General features: G+C 45.7%; 1 protein-coding gene across 4 annotated transcripts in view; it reads left to right on the top strand.

The window, feature by feature from the left end:
- CASP8AP2 (caspase 8 associated protein 2) overlaps nt 1-27,612 on the top strand; it is a 558,668-nt gene that overhangs the window by 401,828 nt on the left and 129,228 nt on the right. For all 4 annotated transcript variants that reach the window (XM_069606478.1, XM_069606480.1, XM_069606477.1 and 1 more), the window contains one exon: nt 966-4,656. In XM_069606478.1, coding sequence (XP_069462579.1) covers nt 966-4,656 — 3,691 coding nt within the window. The remainder of the gene's footprint in view (nt 1-965; nt 4,657-27,612) is intronic.

Genomic DNA, 27,612 nt, shown 5'->3' with positions numbered 1-27,612 from the left:
TTGGGGCTTAAGGGGTACATCAGGCCCACCCATTCAAAGTCTCATCCAGCTACCATGTCTGGATGAGATAAAGGTCCCCTAGCTAAAGAAGGTCATATTAGCAACTCCCTGGTGCCACATCCTCCTGCAATTTGTGCAAGAGATGCAGCATACACTCAGTCTTAACACCTAAATTCCCAGCACAATTAAAAAGCACCATGTGGTCCATTGCGTGACATGTTTTTTTTTCTTTATTTGTGTGAGAAAGCATTTGTCTGAAAAGTTGCAGTGGTGGCAGGCCAGACATTTTTTCAAGGTGATTTTGATAGGCAAGAAAAAAGTGATTGTTACTGCTTGTATTAACGTGACTTGTTTGTCTACATATGGCAGACACCAGAGGGCAGGAGTGCAGTGCATTAACTTGAGATTAGTCATTTTATGCAATTTTACAAGGTAGTGTTGTCTGTGAAACATTGCTAAACGTTATACCACTGTGATTTATTGCCCGCCTTGATTTGTTTGCTCTGTTTTTACAGCAATACATGTTGCATTGGGGATGAGGGATCATGCGCAGGAGAGACTACGACATAATTTGACCAGTTGTGTTACATGGTGCTGTTCTGTGTAATGGGGCAGGGTAGACCTACATTTCTTCCCCATTTGTTATTTTACGCTTCTAACCAAGTGAAGTAGCAGAATGAGGTGGAACCTTTTTTTTTCAAAACTCTTAATTACAGTGGAGTACATTCCATGGTCAGGGGATAGTTGTGTACTGTGCATCTTTCATACTGGATTTAATAATGTCATTTACAGTGATTGATGTGCATAATTCACAAAGAAACCTTTATACTAAGTTTAATATAATTGTGGAATTTTGCATGCTTGTACTATGAGAGATGCTTTTTTCATGGTTACTGAAACAATGCAACCGTTTCTCTAATCTGTGTGAATAAGATACTTAATGTTTTTTCTTTTCTGCACTTCAGATTTATCGCTTGATCTTCCGGCTATTCCTGTATCCTCTAAAACACTGAGTGAACTAAATAAAGAAAACCAAAATCCTGTTTGGCTGCCTGAAAAGGCAGAGTCTACTTCGGGGCTGCTTGAGGAGCTAGAGGAAGGGGAAATTCTAAGTAGCGATGACAATGAAGAGAAGAAGCCAAGCACAGAGAGCTCAGCTAACAATAATGCAGGTAGAAGAACATCTAAAAGAAAAGATTCCTCGGATGAGCATACCTCGGTCAAACACCAGCAGGACCTGAAAAAGAGGAGGACGCAAACGCATCCAATAGAGAAGAGTGCAAAAATGACCTCTCCCAAGAGTCCAGCACGCAAGACCAGGGCAAATATTGCACCAAGAGACATTTCGTTAACCCCCAAGGAAATGGGGAGTGCTAAAATGGTACTTAGCCATGACACTGGTGAAGTTAAGAAATTGACTGTGCCTTTCACTGTGCGTGAGGTTATGCAGATGCTAAGAATAATCCGCAATGACATAAGGAAAAAATACATGAAGTTTAAGGTCCAGTTTTCACTTCGACAGTTTCATGGATTTATAGAAACTTCCGTTGTGCATTTTACCTTATTTCTTAAAGATGTAGATTGGTCCCGGATGTGTTCATCTTCAGAGTGCCTGATACAGAAACTCTCTAAAACAATAGAATTTAGACTGGGGAACGTTAAGAGCAATGGCATTGTGGATAGGATTTTTGGGCAGCATGTACTAGATATGAAAAAGAAGTTGTGGAAGTTTGTTGACGATCAGCTTGATTATTTGTTTGAAAAGATCAAAGTGTTGTTGGTTAAATTGTGTGACCTAGCAAAAGGAGATAGTGGGAGTGAGGACTGCTTTCCCATTTTGCAGCAGAAGCGCTCAATAACTTATATGGGCGATATACTGAAAGCCACCACAAAGGTCTACAAAACCAAGTCCCAGAACGGTGAAGAGTCTTCTGCACCCAAAATTAGAGACTTGCAATCGGAGAAGTGTCAACGAGTAATTCCACTTTTCCAAAATAGTAAAAAACAAGATGCATCAAAAAGTACTTTCAAAACAGATAGGCCTCTATTGAACAGGATAGAAGAATCTGCAACTAATTTATCCCAGTGTGAAAAAGACAATAGTCCTAGCAGCTCAGATAAAGCACTCGATACGCGCTATGAGAAAGAGGCTGCTTTCAAGAAAGAAAGGTCTGCTCACAAGTTTGATGTTACCAGTGAACTGCTTAGAGACCAGCAAACATCCAGCTTAACATATGATTTAGTGAGTGATGCTCATATGGGTGAAATATTTAGAAGATTGTTAAAAGATCAAAATCTCATAGAAGAAAACACTAGTAGTCTGGAAAAAAGCGAGCTGGAACCTGTGGCATCAGAAAAAACAAGCGCAGTAAATGTACAAAATGTTATCTGTGTGCCTGTTGCAGCAGACACTGTTCAGGAAGAGGCTTTTCTGCAGTCAGGAACACCAGATGGCTCTTCCTCACCAGTGACTCCCTTAAAAAAGTCCCCGTCGTTATCCTCCATGCTGAAAATGCCCGTTCACCCAGATATATTAGATGAAAGCTGTATGCTAGAGATTCCCACCTTTTCATATGCCAACAAGGACAATGCAAGCTTTGAAGAAAGAGATAAATCCTACATCTCGCTGCTTGCTGAAGATCTAGCTGTTTCATTAACTGTCCCATCCCCACTAAAGTCTGATGGTCACCTTAGTTTTTTACAGACTGGGACGGCTCCAACTCCTGAAGAGGTTATTAATGCACATTATAGTGAAGATGCTCTTCTGGATGAAGAGGATGCTACTGAGCAGGATATTCATCTGGCTTTAGAATCAGATAATTCAAGCAGCCACTCTAGCTGTTCTTCTTCGTGGGCCAATAGGGCTGTCCCGCCTGGTTTCCAATATCATCCCAAACAGCCAATGCAGGCAGTAATCATGGAGAAGTCAAATGATCACTTCATTGTCAAGATTAGGAGGGCATTGCCTGCTGCTTCTGCTGATGACGAGATATCACTGACAGATGCAGAATCTCTAAACTCCACAGCTACACTGAGGGCGTTTCAGTCAAAAACCTGTTCACCTAAACAAAACTCTGCTGATGAGCACCTGTTAAAAGAACTGGTCTCTCTTCCTCCTGAGCTAGAGGGATCATCCGCTATGTCATCTCAGTTGGCTAGACAGACTCCTCCCAACCTTGAGGCAGGTGGATTACCTCATAAACTCCAAGAAGAGGCAAGATGTTCCAAACATTTGCCTGATAAGGCTGCATCACATTCTGCTGCATTTGAGCTGGCTACTGAAAGAGCTTTCCCTGCTTCACTTGAGCTGACTAGCGTAATCTGTAAAATGCCTGTCCCAGGCTTGGCAAAATCATCCCCAACACCACCTGAGCCACTGGGATCAGCCTCTACCCACTCTCTGCCACCTTCCCCGCTACCCCTTGGACCTTACTTGATTCAATCATCTGTTGATCCCCTTGAGGTATTTCACACTAAGCCAGCCCCCCCAGTTCCCTCTGAACCATACCCGATTCAGCCAGATAATCGTCCGCCAGAGCCACTTGATCCCTACCCGACTCAACCCTGCACTACTTCACCAGAAACAGTAGGAGGCCCAGCTTCGCTTAAGGCACCTGCACAATGCCAAGCAAAAACATCTTGCCATTCCCCAGAGCATTGTGACCCCTGTCCAACTCAATTTCATTGCACCACACCTGAGGCATTTAAACCTATTCCTGCTTCCACTACACCATGCTTATCTGAATCATCCACAAAGCCACCAAAGGCTGCTGTGGCTGCCCCTGGGCCAACTGGACCTTGCACTGCTCAGTCCACTCCAAATCCCAAAGAGCCCCCAAAACCTACTCCGGCTCTCCAAAGACCTTTTCCACGCCGGAGTAAATCTTCTAATGTTTCTATTCAACCAAGTGGACCTTGTCGGGCTCAATCTCGGCATACTAGACCGGATTCGAATATATCATCTCCTGTTCCCTCCAAGACCACTGGATTAGTCTGTGGATCCCCTAACACTTCTCGGCTTCGCTTCCTACTTCCTGGTTTGTCTACTCCTGCTTCCTTAGAGACGTCTGGGGAATCTTCAGAACCGGAAAGCAGCTGCAGTGGTAATACAACCGAAAGTTCTTCTGATCTAATCTTTGTGAATGAGTTAGAAGCACCAGAAGTTGTTGTTGAAACCTACAATAATGCCACAGACGTTCCCTCCAGTAATACAGCTTGTTTTCAGTCTTCAAATCCCCAAACCTCTGTGAGTTCTACGGAAACTTCGTTTGTGGATCTGACTGAAGAGACAGATGATGAAAGTAAACAAAATCATGGTCACTCTCAGACAAAGTCTGCAACTAAATCTGTTTCTTTGGACTGTGGGACAGTAGGCTTTGCTAACCTCAGCAATAAGAGAAAAAAGGCCACAACAGCAGGTGTTTGTCCAAAGAAATCAAAACCTAGTCCTGAGCTGGTCATTGAAACAAAACGGCAGAGAAGAAGAAGCAGGAAGGCGGAAGAAAGTGAGTTCTTTGTCAAAGGAAAATCATCCAGCAAAAAAGCATCCCCGGAAAAGATGGATCTTCAAGCTGGGTCTTCGTCCACCTCGCCCCAAAACCTCTATGCCAAAAATGTGGTTAAGAAAAAGGGGGAGGTGGTTGTTGCATGGACCAGGTAAGGATTGAGACTGTGCTTTGACAGTTTTAAGTATTTTCCTTTTTAAAGGTAGATAGAAGTAAGTGTGTATGTGTGCACACACAAAAATGTTGATATTCATATTCATTCTAAGTTTACAAACTAGACTATAGTTGGAGGATTCTTTCTGCCCTGTGTTCAGGATATGTGGTTACCTCCCTCAACCTAGGAAAACTGGTTATCCTGAAGCTTTCCTGGGCTCACTTAGTGGTAGTTGGGGGTGAAACAGTCGAGGTCAACTCTTAAGGCATGGTATCAAGTATGACACAGACACAAAATGTACAATTTGTAAAACCTTTGAAGTTTCAATGGGTTTGAAGAAACTCCTACTTCGCCTAGTAGCTAGGGTGGGAGTAGTCTCCACCATCAAATAATAAATAAAAAGTCCCAGTTGAGGCCGTCAAATCAAAATGGCCTATACTAACAAAAACCTAATGCCTGCCCTATATATTGTACGTAAAGTGTGAAAAGGAAAATATGTATGCAAAGGAAAGTCAGTGTTCAAATATAAAGAATAAATGTGGCTGAGTCAGCTCTCCTCCCCACGTTGGACAGCACAGAGTAAGGCGGTCCCTGTAGGCAAGATGACACGCTCGAGCTCTTAACACAAAGGCAGTTCAAAACGTGGATTAAAGGCCCGCCTGGCCTTCCACATTAAAGTCTTAATTTCCAATTTCTAAAACACAGTTCACCAAAATGTTCCCGTCAGTCCCCCTCTGTCAAGGTCAGACCTCTTAAAGCAAAGGTTCACATCGTTCTCCCTCAGTCTTGCTCAGACCTTTCACAGCAAAAGCTCACATCCTTTAAGGGTTCCCTTCCCCTAACTTATTACACCTCCGGTCACCCTCAGTCGGGCTCGGACTGTTTCCTGATGTCGAAGACTTTCAAATGTGCGTGGCTTTTTTCAACAGACCTCCACAGGACCACTTGGACTTTCCTGCTTTCAACTCACACTCCTGTGTTATTTGCCCCGGTGCATTCTGGTCTGGGTAGTTCACTGTATTATGCACCAAAGTTCAACTTTCACCTTTTTACTCTCCCCTTTTTTGGGGTTATTTTCAATTACCTCACTTTTACAGTTCATTCACTCTATCACTGCAAACTGTTCACCTTTCACAGAGGCTTTGGTTTGGGCTACTTTCTTTAGACAAACTATTCCATTATTCAGTATCGCTGAATTTACAGCCATCGTTAGTTCAAGGGTCATTCGCAGGTCTGCCTTCCTTCGGGTCTCATCCACAAATGTGCAGCTTTCAATTGTGCAACATGATGTTGCCACTTCAATCTTTCTTTAGCACACACCAATCTCTCATGTCGCTTGCCATCTCACTGGCGGTGTGCGTTTCTTTCTACTGTTTACTGTTTTCCAGTTTACGAGCCAAGGTTAGTACCACAGGCTTAGCCTCACCTTCCCAACTCTGCTGTTTACCCAGGAGGCTCGCTGGTTCCTTGAAACACAATGCAGCCTTCTCGTTTGGGATTCGGCCTTCCCTGCATGTCTTTCACAGCCTTTTGTAGGCAACAACCTCCTGCAGGGAACTGCTGGGGTACTCCACCCGTGGCTCTCGTCCCTCGGTCTGTTGCTCTGCTCCAGTAGGTTCACGTTTCCCCAGAAGTTCTGCTCTTACTCGTGTTCCACCTTGCTCAGAGTGTCTCTTTATGTTCTGCCTTTTATCCGTTAGAAGAGAGCTAATCGGTATCAGATGTATGCACTTGGAGTCAAGTTCCTGTATTTGCCTGACCCAATTAGCGGGACATGTCCAATGCGATGTGTAAGATTTAGCATTGTTACTCTGTCACCCTCTTCCTCTGCCAGTGTTTGTGTAGAAAAGGTGGGTGGGGGGAGAGAGGTGGGATCAGAGAATTCTATGAAATAGGAGGGATCGTGGGTACGGGAAAGGGAGGAATACTGCATCTCCCCATCGACTGTCACCCCATTCCCTGAAGCAGTTTCACCCAGGTGATCCTATCGCACTGGTCCACCCCCAGGGGGGGGGGGAAGGGGGGGGGGGAGAGGGGGGGAGAGGGAGAGGGGGGGAGAGGGAGAGGGAGAGGGAGAGGGAGAGAGATATATAGATATATAGATATATATCCCCCCCCCCCCCCCCCCCCTGGTGACTAGCAGGTGAGATACACTTGGTTTCTCACAGTACCAGGGCATATAAGAATACAGGGTGATGCATGAATTCAATAAAAGCTGTTTTCGGGACAATGGGCACCTAAATGGTGCCAGATAATAAGATATGCTGGGAACTGATTGCTGGGTAACCTTGTGACAAAGTTCCAGAAACCAGAGCAAAAAAGGTGAGCAACAAAGCTTCCTGGCCTTGTGCTCTGTTGACTGGCACTCAGACATCTGTAACCTCAATCTGCCTTCACAACGTAGATATCCAACATTTCCCTTAGCGGAACATTAATGTTACTGGAAATGGAAGATGGCAATTGTTAGAACTGATTTTCTATACTGTAGCCTGGTCGACAGATGTATAGAAGGCCAACCTATATTGTGACAGGGACAGCTCTGGAGAGCTGTCGCCAAACCAGTTCAAGGTAGCAGTGACGAGGGTCTAGGCTAAGTCTCAAGAGGTGGTGAGCTTGTAAAGGGTGCACCATGAGTACACACAATGGGACTCTCAGATTACACTTAGACAGTATGTATAAAATAGTTATTTATGGCCAAATATCACTATGAGCAATAGCTACGAACAGGTAGAAATATCACAAAACGCTAATAATAGATTACATATATACAGTCTCTGGTCGAGGGCATAATACAAATCTAACCCCTGTAAGAGAAAGTACAGATTATATTATGCACCAAAGGTCCACAGAGTTAACCCCAACTTCAAAGGTCCTTCCCTAAGTTGTCTGGGGCCTTATGCCCAAAAGTTCAGGAAAGTTCAGACAAAGTTTGTGAAGCTTAAAAAAATGGAAGTAGGGTCTCTGGGTCCAGTGAACAGTTCCAAGGGTTACAGGACGGAGTATTCTAACTAATAGAAGTGTCCCCAACTTCCGGAATGCTTGCGCTTGCAAGATATGGTAAAACCAAAGTATAATAAAAGTTAGGAAAACCTTTAAAGGGAGTCTAGCGGCAGGTAAGAACCACAGTAACTTATACCCCTTGTACTCGGATTCTCCCCAGCACTTAGCACGCCAATAGAAGAAGATCCGAGGTTGCTTTTCCCACTGTCTGCCGCAGTCCTCGATGCACAAGTGTTGAGCTGATCTCCTGTTGGTGTCTTTCGCTGGTGCAAGGACTCTCGGATGAGCAATGCAGCAAAACGCGATGCAGGACCCCTCTCGGGACTGCACGTGGGTCAGGTAAGCTGTTTCGAACAGTGATCACCGCAGCATGGTGACACAAAGGGCCACACTTGTCGTGGTCAGACTTCCCCCTCCTATCTCGGGTCTCCTTGAAGCCAGGACTCCGAAATTTCGCAGAGGTAAGCTACAAGCTGAGGATCCCCCAAGTTGCAGGTTGCAACTCGGAACGCTATGACGGCAGCACACTAGCCCAAACTCTGAGCTGGTCAGCAACAGGACGGTCCCGGGACTTTTCCGAAGGCTCTTCTTCGCAGGGCACCGAGCAGACATCGGGAATGGATGTTCCCTCCACTCTAAGGGTTGCAGCTCCATCGCAGGACTGCTGAAGATCACAAGTAAGACGGGGCTCCACAGCTGGACAGGACTCTTGGCTTTCCAGGATCTCTGAAGAATGGGTGCAGCGGTCCTTGTGAGAGACGGGCCTCAACGACCGGTGGGGGGTGTCTGTACTTCCGCTCCCTATATGGTGGAGGAGAGGCACAGGAGACCCCAGCCAAGATTCTCTATTCGGTAGCAATGGTCGAGCAATCAAGGCCCAGCTTCTCAGGAGGTGATGCAGGCTGGTTCTTAAGTACAGTGTATCCCCCAAGCCCCCCCACAAAGGAATATCCACACTCTGTATTGGTTAGAACACAGTCTTTATATAATCAAGAGTTAAGGTTATGTACATTTATCATGATAACTCACTTTGTACTCTGGCAAAATCTACAATGACAAATATTTACAATCCTAAAGTGGTACCACCCTAGATCTCATTGAAGTGCATGAACAATACTGTACAATGTCACACAGACCAATAGAGCGAAACCAGCAATAGAGAGAGGAGAGAAAATAAGATGGTTGAGCAATAGGCAGAATACTGGCCCCTACCACTGGACACAGTTCTGTGTGGAGATCCCCCCACCTGGGCAACCTGTAAAGAAAGATATAGCACTAGCCCAGTCCATATATTGCTCTGCAAGTCTTATTCTCTCCCATAATGTTTTTACCCCCCCAATGTACCTGGTGGAGTCGAGCTCCTCGAAGAGGCGTCGACAAACGTCGAGGAACTCGCTGTTTGGCGACGGGGAATCGACGGCCCTTCTTGAATGCCTTCCCTTTCAAGCGGGAGGCACGGGGTGTCGAACGTCCATCGACAAACGAGGTATAACGATGTCGAAGAGGCGGCAGCTTCGTCCGAGCGGTGCTCGTCGGCGTCGGGGCGTCGGCGTCCTGCAAGGCGGAGGTGTGCGGGGCACATCTATGACAATAGTTCTGGACGGCAAAGATTGTAGAGACGGAGGCCCAGCAAGGGCGTCGAGTCGTCCGAGTCTTTGAGGTCGTCGGGTGGCGGGAAACCCACCGGCAGGTTTCTCCTCGGCGCGTTGGTCGGCCTTGACTTTCTCCGGCAGGATAAGCGGTCGACGAGGCGGTCGAGAGAGTCCTTCGATTGAATGTTCTTAGGCAAAGGAGCGGACGGCTCCGGTCGTCGGCGGCACGGCGTCAAGTGGTTCCCACGGCTGGGCAACACAACTTCGACGGGCCTCCGGCGGTTTCACAAACCTGTGAACCCTGGTCGACGGTAATGGACTTCGACGGCGTCGATGTCCGGGTGCTTCACTTCGATCTCCTCAGCGGTCCCGTCTCGGGTCGACAGCCTTTCGAGGGTCTGCCTTCCAGGGCGCTTCGGCGAAGATGGAGCGGTGCTCGATGATCCCTCGGAGCACGGGAAGAGGGTGCCTTACCAGGTCCTCTTTCGGGTCAGCCCTCGACGATCTCGTCAGCCTTCAGATCGGTCGAAGCAAATGCCACAGCAAGTCTTCTTCTTCCAGCTGGACGTCGAGGATCAGCAGTTCCAGTTACTCGTACAGTGGAGACTCAGCTCCCTGGCTGCTTCAGGAGCACAATGGTCGCTTCTCAACCAAAGGTCCCTTCTGAACACTTTTCCAGTGGTGAGAGGTCCCCAGATATACTATCCTCTCTCTCATCCACGCTGCTGGCACACACTCAGCAGCCAATCATACTGCAGGGCATTCATGCAGTCCGTCAGCCAATCAGGCACACAGTGCATTCAGGCCACACTCCTCCCTTTCAGACACTCACAACAAGAAATGCGGATTGGGACAAGTACCCAGCCATTCAACACTACACACTGCATTCAGGCCAGTTTCGGGCCGGGCTGTCTGTCTTTGTCTCTCATGCCAGAAACCAGACAACCACAACAAGAAGTGTATATTGGTCACACACTCCATTCACCCCGGTCCCACCCACAGGAGGTACCCACAACATACAGTCACTGAGAAGGCTCCAGTCAGTCTAGCTGGGCCTTCACAACAATACCATACATGGAACTTCCACCCAACAGCCAGTCAGGGGGAAGGGACAGAGACAGGGCTTCCCAGGACTTTGGGAAAACAAGATAACAGGCAATAGAAAGCAAGAGGCCACAGGGGCCATCTTGTTTCCTATCAGGAATCAACAGATCCCAATGGCAGGGCCAGGGTATCCCAAAATGGAGGACACCCGGAGCACCTGTCAAATTCAGCACGGAGCTGCCACCAGCCCATACCCTGCTCTGGGGCCACCCACAGGTGCCCAAAAACATACACTAGGGGCACAGGGTTGTACCCCTACCCATGGGTGCCATAAGGGTATCCCATGGGTCTGTTCACCAAACCAAGAAGAGAGAGCTGCACTGCCAGGAGTCCCACATGGACTCCGGGGCAGAAAACATAACAGAACACACGGTAAAAACAGAAAAAGGACAAGGATTCAGAGGCCCTGTCCCTCAGATGCATTTCCAGCATCACAGTCCTCTTCTTAACCTAATAGCCAAGTAAGAGCGAAACATCCACTAGCCAATAGCAGGACTAGCCACACACACAACCCCCTGGGTGGTCCAATACGGACCACTGGCGGGAACACTCGTGTATACCACTTAGACACAATGAAACCAGTTTGTGGATTGGAACCAGACACTACTAGCCCACATCCTGCAAGCAAACACACACAGCTCTCCAGTAGCCCGCCAAAAGCATCTGCTTTCCCAGCCACTAGAAGTCCATATAAGGATTTTCCTGGCCTCACAGGCCAGGAAGAAGGCTAAAGAAAAAGATGGCTAAAGGACAAGCGAAAAACCATGTGGCACAGCCATGTTTGGACACTAGCCACAGTTAGTAGCCAAACGTGGTAAGGCTTAAACGAAAAGCACCAAAAAAAATGGTAAGTCACTGCTGCCACTAGTTTGTCCATTTAGCACACCTAGAGTAACCAAAAATCCTTTTAGTCTAGGGCAAAACGTGTACCCCATTGTACTGCTTTGTAAGATGCATTGTAGAATGATTAAAAAAGTTACCACAAGTGATAGGTTACTAAAAGTAGTAACACAGTCGCAAGACTAAGGGAAACCATGTTTCCCAGTACTGACAGCATGAAGGATATGTCAGTTTCCCCATAACAGATGAGCAAAGGACAGGCACTGTAAAAAGTACGGTCGGGATAAAAAATAAATGCAAAAGGTTTGGGGGTCCATTAAAATGGAAGAAAAGTTTCAGTAAAGAGAAATCTTTCCTAGCTGCAGAGTTAGGGAGGCTTTTCAGTTTTTGTGCCAATTCCCTTTAATCTGAGAGACCCCGAGCACTTTTACTGGACTCTGGACTGTTTTTATTTTAAACTCCTGAGTGAGTGGCACTTTTTGCCACTCAGTCATTCTTTTTCTCTGACTGGGATTTTTATTCTCTGTTTTATGGAGTTTGGTAACCTCCATATGGGAATACAGTAATCTTCTTTTGGCCTGGTAACACCCAGCACTCTATGTGCAGTGTCACCGAGTAGTCCTTGGACTTCTCTTTATATTTAAATGTTTCTTTTGAGAACTGCAGTTCCCAAAAAATAGTAAGATATATTAGATTCCTTTTTCTTTTTGTAGGTTCAGTGCACACCACCATATGTGGGCTGCTCAGGTGTTACATTGTAACTCCTCCCACTCCTCATGTAACTTTGTGTTGCAACTGACTAACTTAAATGGCTGGTGGCAGTGGTCTCTTTTTTACTACCTTTTGTGCAGGTTTGCTGATTTCTCAGCTCCAGTACACAGCACCCATGGGTGACAATTTTCTCAAAACGGCCTGTGTCGTCTTTTTTGCCGTTTTTCATTTGTCATTTCCTTCTGGGCTTTTCTTGTACCCGTTAGAGTAGATTTGAGTCCTTTGTGTGTTTTGCCTTTGGCAGGCTTCATCCTATAAGCCTACACAGGCTCCAGTGCGTGTGGAAGGAGCCCGAAGCTTCACTCCCCTTTGTAAGTGTGCCTGACGGAAATCAGTTCTAACTGGGCAGCTGGCTGTCCTAGAGGACAGCCTCCCCCCAGGTGAGTGACAGATGCATGGAAGTGAATGGATGGGTTGCAGGATATAAGGTGAGGATTTTTGGACAACAGTCAGTCAACCACTGGAAGAAAGAATCCAAAGTAGAAGACTAGCAGATACGCCAGCAGTACCTTCCAGGACTGCAGAAGCACAGGTGAAGCCCTGCAGGTTTGCTGACCCCATTTTCAAATCGACAGGTAAGACTTCCTCCCTTAGGCTGGTGGGACCAACTAGCCTCAAGACCTTCTTCATTGTGGGCCATCCACCGACATCCTGCGACTTTCCCGGGCAGCAGAACACAAATACCCGGGGTACCTGGACCATGATTGAATCTGGTTGATACTTTGGAGGCATCAGTGTGGACCTCCAGAGGCAGGAATTCTTCACCAAAAGTTCCCTCACCAGAGTTCAGGACCGAGTAATCAAAGAGAATCCAACCAGAGAGATTAGTTTATACTTGGCGCTGAGAAAAAGGCAACAAACTAGAGATTCGCTGAAGTGAGCTGAATCCATTGCTGCCAACCCCTTTGCCCGAGTGCTGCCGCTCAAGCCTGCCCAAGGTCCCCCTTTCGTCACCACCACCAAGGAGCATGAATTGGGGTCTGCAACATTGCACCTAGAAGGAAGCCTGCTACAATGTTTTCATATTTAAGGTACTGTGGGGCTTGGTGTGTAATTACTGTGTGCCATTTCTGGTGCTTCCTGACTTCGGAAGTGCTGTTTTCTTCGTAAGGGTTGACCTCAACTCCTCTGTGCAGGCCTGGCAGCATGTGTACTCTCAGGTAGGCTCCCCTTGAGCTCATGTATTTTCTTCATGAACTATTGACTGTCTAAATAACCTTTCCTCTGAAAATCTTCATCAGAACTGGAACTGTCCATTTGACTTTGGCTGTACTTGTTCCCCAAAGATCCATGTTCTGATCCTGCTGGCTTTGGCAATGCGGGGATCTCCATAGGTTTTAATTGTTAAAACTTGTATTGCTAGGATCCAAACTGCCTATAATCCCTCAGAAAGTGTACATGATATTAACCGTTGCTAAACTATGTACTGTATAACCTTTATTTCCCTTCATCCTCAATTTAGCAAAGGTGATACTTATACGTGCATTACTGACCTTCACTGATGTCACTCTGTGTGCTGGATATGAAAAGTATAACCAAAAGTTGCTCACCCGCATTATTGTTCCATGTATAATTTAATTTCATTTCTAATTCAATGTTCTTGTTACTGGCTTTTTAGAATCTTGCTTTGTGTATATATAAGTAAATACTTTAATATAACTTTAAGTGTGTAAGTGTTTTTGTGGGTCTCTGTATGTACTGATTTTCTTTGTACTGCTTTACAGCTCACGTAACTCCCTCCTAAAATAAGCCTGCCTGCTCAGCCATTCTACCAACTTGTTTAGTAGAGACCTATATTAAAAGTTGGGTGCTAGGCAAGATTGTATGCAGTACTCTGTGGGAGACTGCTCCAGCCTTGCCCTCTTGGCAATAGTTAACCCAACCTTTGGTATAAGCATGTAAAACACAAGTTGGTAGAGTGACTGAGAAGCCACGCTTATCTCAATAGGGATCAATGTAAGCTGTAGGGTTGTAACAGAAATTCACAGTGACAAGTATCCCAATAAACTTACACTCAAGGTTTCTTGATTAAACAATTATTTATTAATTTAAATCAGTTGAATATGCCTTCCTTAGACGTGAGCAAAATATGTAACAATAATATACTTAAAAAATACACTCTCAGTTTCAATAAATCAGTAGATACCCATTTGGGATGGCACACAGATACTTTCCACACCCGGAGATAACTTAAATAAATAGGACACTGTGGACATTGATATATCAATGGCACATTTAGAGCAATACTGAGATTAGTGTCAAAAGGAAAAGATGAGGGAATAAAACGATAGTTAACAAATATTCTTAAAAGCAGGACAGTACTTTTAACCCTTTCCCAGCTACACAAGTTATGGAATGTGTGACTTTTGTTGAGGGATAGTTGAAGCACAAAGTCAGAGGATAGAAGTGTCTTTCAGGGAGCCAGGACAGCCAATGTCAATTGAGCAAAAGTCTAGGTAAGTTGAAGCATTTTTTTAAGTTAAGTAAAAAGTCTTGCACAATGTTTTAGAAATCTTTGTAGAAAATGAAATCACTGTTGGGCCACAAGCTGGGAGGCTTGTGAGGAGCAAGCCTGCAAGCAACTCTGCAAGAGCAATCAAGACAAGTCTCAACTGAGAGCTAGGCAAAGCTGCACAACAAGAGGTAAGCAAACCCTTATTTTTACAGTACCTTTTGGCTTGAAAAAATTGGTTCCAGCTGGCTTCTGTTCCAGTTATAGTATGGCAGATCCTGTTGTTCTTGGGCCTCAGCCCTGGGGACAAGAGGGAGGACCTCTGTTGACTCCTGCACTACGAATTGAAGGTCAGCGGCAGCAATGGACAAACTTTAGATCAGCAGCACTTTGCGGTTTCAGCTTCTCGCAAATAGCACCACTGCGGTTCTCGGATACCTTATGGACTTTCCTCGCATCTGTTGAGGTGGTTCAGGCTTGGTCAGTCATGCTTCATGGGAGTCCGGAGGATCTTCCTCGAGCTCGGGTCCGACTTAAAGACGACACATTCGATTCTGGTGTTCCTCTCCCTGGCAATCTGTTCCTGCAGCAGCAATGAAAGTACAGCTAGCTCCTAGAGGATCCGAGAGGATTTCCAGATGAGTTTGTCTTGGGGTCGATTGGTCCCACCAACCCAAGGGGCGAAGTCGTCCTTTGCAGGGCTTCTCTAGTCAAGGCGAATTCAGAGCTTCAGCAATGCAGCAGGACTTCACTGGTCAAAGCAACGGTCCAGGAGTTGCAGCGATCGTCTCAAATTTTTCTTCGAATACCTTTGTCCAATGGTCGACTCTGCCTTCCAAGCAAAAGACCTTGCCTTTTATTCAGGTTTCTCCCATTCATTCGCAGCCTAGCTGTCAATCACACAGCAGGGTGTCAGTCCTCTGAGGACAGACAGACAGACAGCCAGCCAATCACCTTTGGGTGCATTCGTGTAACCAAGGAGACTAAGCACAGGGAGTTTTGGGCACCTCTTTGCTTCCTGCCCTGCCAGAAACGCTGGAGCCAGAGGCGGGCTTCACTGGTGAATCCCGCCAAAGACAAAATGAACAAAGGGACCAAACCTGGCTTGGCCCGCAGAGTAAATCTCAAGAAGGACCTTTCCAGCAAGAAATAGTGGAAAAAGAAGACTGGGGCCATTTTGACAAAATGGGCACCCATGGGTGCTTTACTCCAGCTGCAATTGCAGTCCGTGCTAGAAACACACAATGGTAGGAAAAAGTAAACCACTGCCACCAGCCATTAATTGTAGAAAGGGTAACATAAAAATGTTATGAGAAACTAGACAAAGGGGATACTAAGTAATCCCTCCAGCACCCTATTGTAAGATAGTGTGTGCTGGGTCTAGAAACGTACAAAATGTAAATAAAGCCAATTTCACTTTACTGCTCTTGGGAAATAGTAGTTTAACCAAGAGATGGTATTTAAACCTTTGCGAAATCTGGAAGTTTTCCCTGTGTCACTGCACTGAAGGTGCTGGGTGACGCAATGTAAAAAGATGATGGTTATGGAGTTTGTCAGACTCCAAAACCAAAGTCAAAAGAAACACAGAAAAACACATAGGATTAAAAGTGCACACCCAAAGTTCAGCAAAAGAGCTGGGGATCTAAGGTGGGAGGAATTAGCACTAAACTGAAAATTCTCCCTAACATTGGTTCCCTAATACCAAGAGATGTCTTGTGAAGTCTGGTAGGTAAGATTTTAACCTTGGTGCTACACATACCTCACTTGTGAGAACCCCACAACGTTTTGATGACCGGTAGATAACTTTTTCCTATGCCTCAGTGAGTGGGAACATCTTTCCACACTCACAGATTGTTATTCTTTTTATGGGTGTCATTTTTAAGACTCACCAAAGTGTCTTTTTAATTTTATCCTCTTTGACAACCTTTGGTATATAACATTTTTATTGTTATAGGGTTTCTCTTCGGGCTCCCCTTTTACTTTCTCTAGCTAACCTTGTGAGAACTACAGTTCCCATGGGTAAAAATAATATTTCTATCCCTCCTACATTTTGTTAGGTGAAAACCAGCACCCCCCACCTTATGTGGAGTGCTGGGGGGATAGTGAATCCCCTTTCTCACTAGCATTGTAACAATTATGTTACAGGGACAAGCTTACCTTAAATGGCTGGTGGCAGTGCACCTTTATACTAATTCGGTGCACCTTTACCACAGGCTGTTTTCACAGCTGCATTAAAGGCACCTACGGGTGCTCATTTGATCAACATTGCCACTGTCTTCTTTTTTGTTGTAGTCATTTTTAGCATTCCTTGTCCTTTCTTAGATCTTTCCCTGCCCTCCAGGGTGGGAAATTCTTGTGTGTGATTTTTATCTTTGACGGGAGACCTCGGCCAAGCCCACCCAGGCTCCAGAGTGTCTGTGAAGGCAGGAAGCGAGGGATGAGTACAAAACTCGACAGCCCATTGTCTTCCAGCCTGCCTGCTAGAATCCAGTTCAAACTGGGAGGCAGGCTATCCTGAATGGACTGCCAACACCCCCCCACCCCCCCCCAAGTTTGATTGGCAGGGTTCTTGCCTAAAAGTCTGATCCTGGAAGCTGAGCTGAGCTGAGCTGAAGAGGTAGTTGACCACTGGACCTGAATCCGAAGAGGAAGATGAAGAAACCGTGGCTGGGATGATTTCCAGCTACACAAGAGCCTGCTGTGTAACAAGAGCCTGCTGTTACTCTTCTTTCCAAGCGACCTGGGGACTCTGAAAACGACGACCCTGACTCGGAGCCTGCTGAGATCCACTAGACACAAGAAGACATGAATTTTGAGGCATCCCATGTTGTGCTGCTACCTTGCTGGGCTGCAATACCCCATTACCCTGGGACCTCGAGCCATAGTGCAGTAAATGGTCTTCTGAATCGAGCTAAAACTTTGGTGGCATCTTGTTGGACCACCAGAGGCATGATTCCAGTCCTTGAAGTCCAGTCACCAGAGTGCTGGACCAGATTAGCAACTCAAATCCAATCAGTGATGTTCTGTCGTCTTCTGGCTCCTGAAAAGGGCTCCAAAACCACAAAGCTGCATCCAGCCGCAAAGAAACTATTGCCTTGAGCCTTCCCAGTTAATCCTCCCTTCCAAAGCCTTGTCTTCTATCTTCATGACAAAGGAAAACATCTGGGTTTTTGGCTGCAGTTCCTAAAGACTTCCTACTGTGACTACTTCTGTGCTGAGGTACTGTGTTGGCTGGGGTATCTACCTACCTTAAGCTTGTGTGATTTCCCGAACACCTTTGGGGTGTTTCCTGTGATTGGGAGTCCTCTCATCCAGTTTTCCCAGGCCCACTACTGGAATCCTCCTAGGGTGTCTTCTCAGAAGTCCCTGAACCCCAAATATCTCTAAAGTGAACTACTTGTTCGAACAGTCTTCCACAGGAAATCTGAAGTTTCTGCAACTGAACCCTCTCTCACCCTGCCTACAGATGGTACCTAGGCCACTAGCGTCCCTCTTCTGCCTCTGAGAGAACTTATGCAATAGAATATGGAAGGACTGGATAAGAAAAGGATTCTGCCTTGAAAAATATAACACATGTTTAAAAGTGTACTTAAGTGTGAAAGAGTTAGTTGGTAACTGTAACTCTGAGAGTGAACAGTTACAAATGTTCGTACTTACCTTGAATATGTGCTTGTGCCATTCTGAAAAGTATATGTAAGGTTGTTTTACTCACCTGTGAATTGGTTGTGCCTCTTCCCAAAAGTAATGCTGTTGGCCTCACTTAACTATTTCTTCCAGAATATTAGTGTGTAGGTTCACCAAATGGGTCTTGCTTCCCCTGACCTTGCTGTATAGCCTTTCTAAGCTAAGTCCTCCTTGGATTTGACCTACCTTGAATAACATTGAGTCATTTCTAAAGATGCTAAAACAGTCTTAGGTTTATACCTACCTTTAAATTGCTGATAGCTCCTATAAAAAGTATATGGGTTCAACTTCCCTTGGGCCACCCTAGAATACGTTAGAAAGTTATGGCTTACTTTAGTCGGTGTCCCACTAACCGGAAAAGCAACTGTAATAGTATATTACAACATTAGGTTTTACCTGCCTAGAATAGCTGTGCCATTCTTCAAAAGTGTTCTGAAGAGGTAGATGAACTTGGTCTGCCTGGTGCAATCCTTAATTAGTGTAGAGTTCTTGTTTACCTTAGTCTGTTTTCCACTGAGCTGAAAAGCAACTGTAATTGTATATTAAACCAAAAGGTCTTACTTGCCTAGTATAACACTGTTATCCTGAATGTGGTTATAGGTTTCTACTGTTCCTTGAATGAGCGTTTCACTTGTCAGAAACGTATACTCTACCATGTACTCAGGTGGTACAGCCTTATACTAAAAGTGGCGTCTTTTACTGTCTCAGCTGAATGGTTTTACTAGGCCCTTAGTTGGACTTCAGAAAAACTGTTCTAACAAAGTCCCACATCAGCTGGACTTTCTAAAAGCGTACCCAACAAGTGGTTAATAAATTGTTAATTAGGTGCCTGATAACTAAGCTTTTCCCCTAAATAAGGGAACGCCCCCACTCTGGTATTATAACTGTATAGTTTATAACTAAAAAAAAGGTTTCAAAAGGTCTGAGTGGTATTCTGTCTTCTTGACCCATGTTCATGTAAACTGAAAAAGCAAAACGTGAACTAAGAGCTTTGGTTACCTAGTTTGGCAGATCGAAAGTTGCTAATGAATTATAACGTCTACTGAACAGTCTGCCAGTTCCATGGGCAACCCTTTTACAGACTACACTGATCTTGTTAAATAAAGTGCACAACTAAAAACATTTCCCCATCGGCTATTTTTGGGTGATTCACACTTATCAAGATGGTTGCTCAGTAGAAAAAAGTAAATGTTTTTGGGGCACAAGCCATTTCTGTTGGTGCAGTTTAGAATGTGGCCTTGTAGTTATGGGTGTGTTAGGTTTTTTTTTCTATCTACTAGGATGCAATGTCTTTGGAAAGTTCATTTATTTTAATTTGGCTATTGTGATGAAACTGAAGGCATCACCCATTTTTATTGGCAATTAAGCACGGCCCCAGTACTAGGAGAAGATAGTACTGAGACTAGGAGGCCACAGAAAGAGGCACGGAAATGAGGCCACAGGAGGAGGCACGGAAACGACGAGGCCACAGGAGGGCACGGAACTACTTTCAACAGTCTAGTTCTGAGTTGGCCGAAAGCAATCGGAACATAAAAAGCAAGAAGGCACTAGAATACTGTTGTTGTAGTAGTAGTAGCAGTCGTAACCGCAGCATTGGTCGTGGAAGTAGTAGCATTAATTATTGAAAGCGGTGAAGTCGCGAAGGCAGAGGAGCAATAAGTAGATTAAGGAGCCAGAAATCCTGAAAGAGGAAGTGGGAAAATGTTTAAATAATTTCTCCTGCCTGATTGCAGATAGCATTCATGAGATAAGCAGCCCGCAAGAGTTGTGAAACGCGGAAGGCTTCCCCTTGAACGCAGGTGGCGTTCACAACCTGTGGAAGAGGAAACGTCTCTCGGGTCAGATTTCCGGTGCCTCGCTGCTAAAGGGTTTCACCAGAGCACAAGGAAAGCCAGCGAAACAAACAGTATTCCAAAGACCGGCGTGTACACACTGGAGAAGCCCTAGAGCCGGTACAAACCAGGGTTTTCTTCAGTGGTGCCGCCGCCTTCTTTGTACACTACAAATCAGGGAACCTAGCACCTGCGCTGACCCAACGGAACATGGGCTCATACAGCGAGACCACTGCTTCCCTAGCGGACCCGGACGCTGTGGAAGGAGGCAAACAGGAACTATCAACCTGGAAGTGTGAGCGGAATTCCCTAGCAGAACGAGTGGCAACCATACCGTTATCCAATGGGCTGACATCATAGATCAGGCGGTGATTCTTGGCAGATTGGGATGCCGTGGCAGGCGGAGAGAGTTGATCGCATAGGCGTGGCCGTGGTTCCTAGGCTGTGGGATTTCCCAATAAGCCCAGAAGACACATCCTTCCCTGGCTGGTATGGAGAGTGCAGGGCTGGGAGAAAGCAGCCACCTTCCCAGTAAACACGCTGGTAACCGAGGAACAACCCGATACAAGGCGTGCTGTGGTGAAGCAGAGAAAGATAACTGGAAAGTGGTGGGGAATAGGCGAGATTGTATTGACAAACCTAAATAATTATCCCACGCTCGTATCCATGAACTGAACAAAAAACTAACCGTATTTCAGCAAGGAGAAAACAGACTGTTATGCTATCAGAAAAACCAAGACATTGTTTAGCAGGTGAGTGGAATAAGTGAGAGAGACTTAAAAAGAAATACCTAAGCCCTTTCAACCCCCACTCTTCCTCGTCCCAGTGATTCTGTAATAACAGTTGGCAGAACTTGGCAGACAAGGATATTAAAGGAGCAGTGCGCTCAAAAATATTATTGTCCTGAGTGTTCAGGCATGTGTTTTTAAGCAAACGTTGATCAATCGTGCAAACATTTCCTATGTACCTTACTGTAGTTTTCCTCACTTTTACACATGCGAAATCAGGCAGCATGGCGCAGCCATCTTGTGCTAATCTTATCTGTTGCCGCATCGCCCTAAGGTGAATTACCCTGGCCGCACTAAATCATATCCCCAGCCCCTGAGGCTGAGATCACCATTCCTATAGATATTCTCTGCCTATCTCCATGACATTACCTGGCAGCGTAGCCAAACGCACCCAGATATCACCTACATGTTCACGTCAGTTGACGCAGAACCCGGATATCAACACAATCCTCTCGCAACACAGCGCGTCTCAATTTTGAATACAAAACATTTTTAAAGGAAACTGCAATACTCTGCAATTTATAATGTGCTTTTATTTCACAATAAATGCTCTGAGAACATCCGGCGATTGCCATATTCAACCACATTGGTAATTTCTTTCTTTGTTCTCGATCCACAAATGTTTATTGCAGTCACACGGTGTTCCTTTTGGGTATATGAAGCGCATTGGACGCATCCGTGAATTGCAAGGCTTCGACATCAGCATGGCGCTAGACAACCGTAAACAATGTCAGGTTGCTCCTTATAGCTGGTACCGCGAAAGAGCATATCGGCCCGGGGTGATCGGCCCATAACAGCGTCATTGTGATTCAGCCATTTAAGTGCATCTGCAGCTGCCGGCTAAAGATGCCATCAATTGGTATGTCGAATCGATGATATTCGCAGAAAGGCAGGATGTAGCTGTGTAGAAAACATAACAGAAATGTGTCTCAGTGGCCGTTCTTTAGTCAAATGTATCGATTTACCCATTCTGCACCGTGTGAAAACTAATGATGGACACAAACGTTGGAAACACAGAAAAAACATTGAGGAAAGTTGGAGTCTACGATGTGCTTGAGGTTGGTGCTATGGAGTATGTTTAGCTCACAATGGGATGCAGAAGTTGACGGAAGAATTCGAAGAACACATAGACGGCATTTTAACGGAATATAAGCATAGAATTTGGTGTTGGTGGAACCTGGGGGAACCCCGATCTGGACTACGTGCATTTTGGTGCTGGACTGCCCATTTGCGCAGGACAAAGACAAGTACATGCACAGGTTGGTTTTGCGTGTTGTTGCAATATGCCACAATCAACAACCCATTACAATATAAGCCAGCAATAACAGTCAGATAATGAAACCTTGACTCATTCGTCTATAAAATCGTCTACAGTAACACTTAGATAATATTCGCCATTTCCATTCTCTCGGCGTAACGCAGAGACTCCGTTCAGATCAACTAATTTTCATAAAATGAAATTACATGTTCCTTTGTCCAGTTTTGGAATGGTGAACCTCAACATATTTCACGGTATTACACACCTTCTTTCATTCGGAATCCTCCCTTTCTTCCAAGGACGAAAAACAATCAAACCTTATACTGTGTAGGATGCGTGGGTGTGCACAGCTCACAAGCAAAATTCAAACGCTGTGACCTTCACTTCCAATGTGAGCGAATAGCCTTGCAGACCACAGTGGCATCTGAAATATTTTTGAAAAAGATTGTTTGCTGGCATCCAACAATGCCGCGTGAAATTTCTAGTGATTTACTTTTTAAATGAAAACAGGTATTTCGTTTCCTTCCAAATGTCTTATTTTTAGTGTCCCTCTAACATCTCACTCTCCCAGCGCCTCGCACAGCAAGCACCCAATACCTGTCGGCTCAGCCCGTCTCCTGTTCTCAAAGCAAATCAGCTAATCATTTTTGCGAGTCTCGAGCCCTGACAAAATGTGCTCGCACGAGAATGTCAGAGCAGGCACTGCTCCAACCTTAGTGCACAATCCGTCTCTGCTCACTGACTCATGCCATCTCCAACCCCCTCCTGCCAGGCCGTGGTCCCCTGAATCCACGACCCCTGTTCCCTTTGAACGCATCTGGTCCTCAGAACCTACCCCCGCACCACCTCAACTTTACCTCCCATATACCTAATCAGGAGTGGTCATATATTTTGGTGACACTGACACCTATCCCCACTTCATTTGAAATAAGACTCTGAAGGCTGCAAATCATAGATCGGCCCCTCTGATGAGGCATCCGATAGCAACGACCCCTGACGCATGCCCCCATAAAAATATAGGTCAGAATGCACCTATTTCTCACCAACAACCCACTTTGATGCGTTGTTTTGCTTACAGTCTGTAGTTCTTGCATGGCAAGTTTCTTCTGTAGCCTAGGTCTCATTCCTTTGTGGGACGCGTATTTATTACGCTATTTATACACGTGCATGGTAAGGCAACTTCAGAACCCCAAAGTTGCTTTCATGCTGATATCCATCTGACCCTCCCCCAATCAGTGAAGGACCCACAAGAGCGCGACAGAAGTGTTAAAGCACAGCGTTACATTGTATGGAATCCTCCAAAAGGAACTTCTTGCAAAAAAAAAAGAGGATACATTTCAAAAGACAAATTGGACGCTTTATTTGGACACTTTATATAAACATTGTTGAACAAATAAATAGTTGCTAAACATTTGAACCGGGAACTGACCTGTTCCACAAGGTCTGCTTTTGTTTTGAGGCAATGTATGTGTCCTAGGAACAAAATCATGAGCGATTCCATGAGTATGTATGTCCAACACTGACTAGTGAGATCTTTCACAAAATCGAATTCCATTTCCTGGTATATTGGCTTGACCACCCATTTTTTGCTTCTTTTTGTAAAGGCTTTTGTGTAACGAAGCATCCCAAAGTTTCCCGCAGTCCTAGATTGTTCTCTCCCTACGTCTCCCGTTATGTGCTAGTAATGTCTGATATTGTATCCAGTCTATGCCGAAATGCAATCTCTTGGGCCTGAACTTTAGAGACATATTGTGTAACCCCTCCAAATCTCCTGTGCGACAGAATTCTGAGGGTCCCTTCAGATCTCTTGATAGTTTTATCCAACACAATCTATCTTCTCAATAGCTTTGTGTGGAGGTGAAGATGGAACCAACCACTTCTTCTTGCGTTCCTGCTCCTCCCATAAAGGTCCATGTGCACATTGGTGAAAATGTTGGTTCTCTGTCCATGAGTGAACGTTGGAACAGTGGTGCATCAATGAGCGCCATTGTTCAAGTAGAATTATTTTTGGAGCTCCACCAAAGATGTTTGGAAACTGCTCTCGCATGGCCTTGGCTATTGAAACATGTCTGCCAGTGGCTATGACGTCTATTTGCAATCCCCTCGATTGGAGATCTTCCAGGGATTTTATAAAACCATGTTTCTCCATGGCCACTCAGGATTTACATTCGGACACCTGCATGACCACCAAAATCGCAATTTTTTTAGTTTCCATGTCCTGAAAGTGGTATGTGCAGTACTTTGCTGAAAATCCGGCCCTGTCACACTGTCCATCGCCATCTAGCCTGAACCGTTTGTCGGAGAATGTCCTTTCAGTTGACATTTGTTCAATTTTACAGGCTTTGCTAATAGCGGGGAATAAAATGTCTTTGATATTTATAGTACTGCGTTTTAGCAAATAACTGAAGTCCCACAAATTGACACAAGCTGGACAACTTATTAAAAAAAGTAAAGCTCCTGCACACAGTAGACTTCCAGCTGGCACTTTGCCCAGCATTGGTTGAGCTGACCATGAAAATGTAGCATGGAGCAGGGCACAGGTGGCTTGGATTTTCAGGTTTGTGCCTTGAGATACACGAGTCACATTCACCAATGACTCCCCGCATACTTTCCCCTTCACTGGATGGACACATTTCAGCATCAGTATAATCTGTACCAGGCAGCTGTCGAATACAATGTATTTGTTTCTTTGAATATCGTCCTGCATGAATGAGGTTTGTGACTCAACTGTGGTTGACATATCGGCCGAACGGGACACATTGAGGTCGAGATCTTTGGCTATTTCCGCAGTCAGTTGCGTTGAGGCTTCAGCGTCTGTTATTTCAGCTTGTGTTATTTGCACACAAATTGGAGAAACCATCATGTCGATTGTTTATTGGGTGGTCTTTTTTGTGCGGCTGTAGATTGTGTGAAGTGGTCACTGAGTAATTCAAAAGCATCTTCCTTATATTCCGTTTCTTCGTCTTGTCGAGTTCTCACATTGTAGTAATGGTCCAAAAACACTTTGCTTGCTTCGCCGGATACATTCCATTCATTTTCTGGCCATTGGGCATAAGCATCTCGAGTCTGCTTATTGATTGGACTACGCCATGCCTCAAATAGTAGTGTCCCCATGGTGAAATCTGTTTGGCAAGCAGCATCTTTGGTTTCATTTGTTGTCTGTGTCTTCATACTTCATTTTCTTCTGGGCCTCTAGGAGATGGGTTGTAAAAACATATTCAATGTAAGTCCAACATACAGTATACAACACTTTAGATTTTTTTTTAAAAACATGTTATGAAGACAACACCAGCACAAACCACTTTTTGTAAACAAAATTTTGTTACCCTTGTTCTCTTGATTTTCTCTGAAACCGTGATCTTCACTGTAACAACCGCACCCGCAAGCTGGTTCGCCACCTCTGATCCATGTGCCTCCTCTTCTAATTCCCAACCTTGTATACACCCCTTGAATAGAATATTCATTAAAAAAAGTCAATTGTTTTTTAAATCAAATTCTTTCCTCACACAAATCGCTGTTACGCTCAGCTACCTGGTCTCTGCGGAGGCGTTGGGGCACGGTTGCAGCCCTCCCGGGATGAGTGTCATGATGCCTACCCCCGGGTATCCGGTTCAAGCCCATCAGCCCCGGGAGCAGGCATCCAGATATTCAATAAAATCCCAGCAGCCCCGGCTGGGGGCTGTCTGGGTTCAGTCCTGGCGCCTTAGACGCCAGGCTCATAGACTTTACTTACCTCATGCAGCCCATGCTGCAAATGAATCCAAGCCAACGCGAGGCCTGGCTGGGACTGTTTTACTACAGGGACTATTTTTTACTCGGGTGTGGTTCTAGGGACTTCTTACCTGGAACTACTTTGGAGGCTATTTAAACCACGCCCGAACAGCAGCACCTGCTTTGCGTTATTCTGCATCTAGCAGCATAACGCTCACCGTGCCTGCAGTCAGCAGCTAGTCTTCAGCCACGCCCGTCTCGAATCCAGAGCTCCTAGCAAAAGAAGAAAGAAGGAAAGGTTAGAACAGAGATATTATTTCAATCCTTACCTGAATTCCGGATCCATCACGTCTTCGAACATGAAAAGGACACTATTCTACATGCGTCGCATCGCCAGCTGCAGCACCGCACCATACTCGCCAGTTCTCGCAGCATTTTTCGATCCGGCGCAGCCTCCATCATTTTCTTTGCCGAATTCCAACATCTAGGGGACAAAAGAAACCTAAGGTGAGCCGAGAAAGCCAACAAATACAACCTCTCCACCATAGACTTACCCGATAAAAACAACCAGAGGCATTATTCTGTAACAAACCGCAACTTCTTACGCCGCACCTGTAAGGAGAGAGAAACCAGCAATTTAAATACACGCATCTTTTACCGGACAGTGTTGGGTAATACAGACTCTTACCTGAACACCATCAGCTGCCACAAGACAATCTTCCCTTGGACCCAGCTGCAACACAAGAAAGGAATGTACAAGAGTGAACATTGGACATATTGAACTCTTTGAACTTATACTTACGGGTTCTCGCCTGGAACCTCGGAGTCAATATTCATCTGGAACTCTTCCAACGCCTTCAAACCAGTGAAGTAACTGGTATCTACGCGCCCCTGCATTCCACGCAGGATGGAGGGCTCATTTAAAAACATAAGGTGAGCTTACTGAAAGTGAATATCGGTGGTGATTAGTGGGGAGAACAGTGGGGTGCCATTACTAGAATCCACGGGTGGCTAAATCCCTTTCTCCACTTGCAGGAGAATACTTCTACGGGTCGAGCAGACGAGATTAGGCGGTCCAGTCTGTCATCTCTGCACTACGCTTCACGTTGGAGGAGGTTGCAGCTGTCCGGGTCCGATTGACGCCCCTGTGGGAGCCAGGTGAGCATAACAGTGAGGTCGCTCGGGTCCGACTTCGCCCTCTGCACTTATGTGGTGACTGGTGGTAATAGGTGATGCTGCTCGGGACTGCTCCGGTGTGGAGAATAGGGGGCATGAGTATGCCAGCTTGTGCGCCTGATCCCCCTTCCAGACCCCTTCTCCCAAACCGTGGTACCTGTGGGATGCGCTGTCCCTGGAAAGCTCACCTGTTGATTAGTTTCGGCGAGCACTCCTTCCTGCTGCTTCTGGCAGGGCCGCTTGTATGATCTGGACCGAGTTCCTTCAATGGTCCGTTGCACGTGGTAGTCCAGTCTTGCTGCGACTAAGCCACTATACTTCAGGTAAGTGTTCCTGTTTGCCTTTGTTCGTCTGTTTTTGTTGTATTGTAATGTTTGTTGTCTTGTATTGCTGTCCGTTCCACTTTTGATGTTTGCTCTTTTGCTTTCTTCCCTTGCAGGTGATGTTGCCGGCCCGGCAGAAGCTGCGTAGCTCGAGGCGACAGCCGGAGGGAATGAGGAACGAAGCTGCAGTGGTACAGTAGCTGGTAAAGTGTTAACTAGGGGGCGCGCAGGGTTCATATGCGGCGCGGCCATAGGACGGATGTTTTAACCTTGTTTTTCTTCTTCACAGGGTCCGAGTTTGTGGATGCGGAGTGTGGTGCTGCGGCGTTGGAATCAAGATCACTGGATGTCAGGAGATGAGTCTGCAGATGAAGCGATCAAGCACCGGTTTCCTGGAGGTGAGTATGCAGTAGAACGCCTGG

This window comes from Ambystoma mexicanum, chromosome 4p, assembly GCF_040938575.1.
Source record: "Ambystoma mexicanum isolate Mex_15411 chromosome 4p, UKY_AmexF1_1, whole genome shotgun sequence".
Taxonomy (NCBI): domain Eukaryota; kingdom Metazoa; phylum Chordata; class Amphibia; order Caudata; family Ambystomatidae; genus Ambystoma; species Ambystoma mexicanum.
Note: the sequence above shows the minus strand (reverse complement) of the source record. Positions and strands in the feature narration are given on the sequence as shown.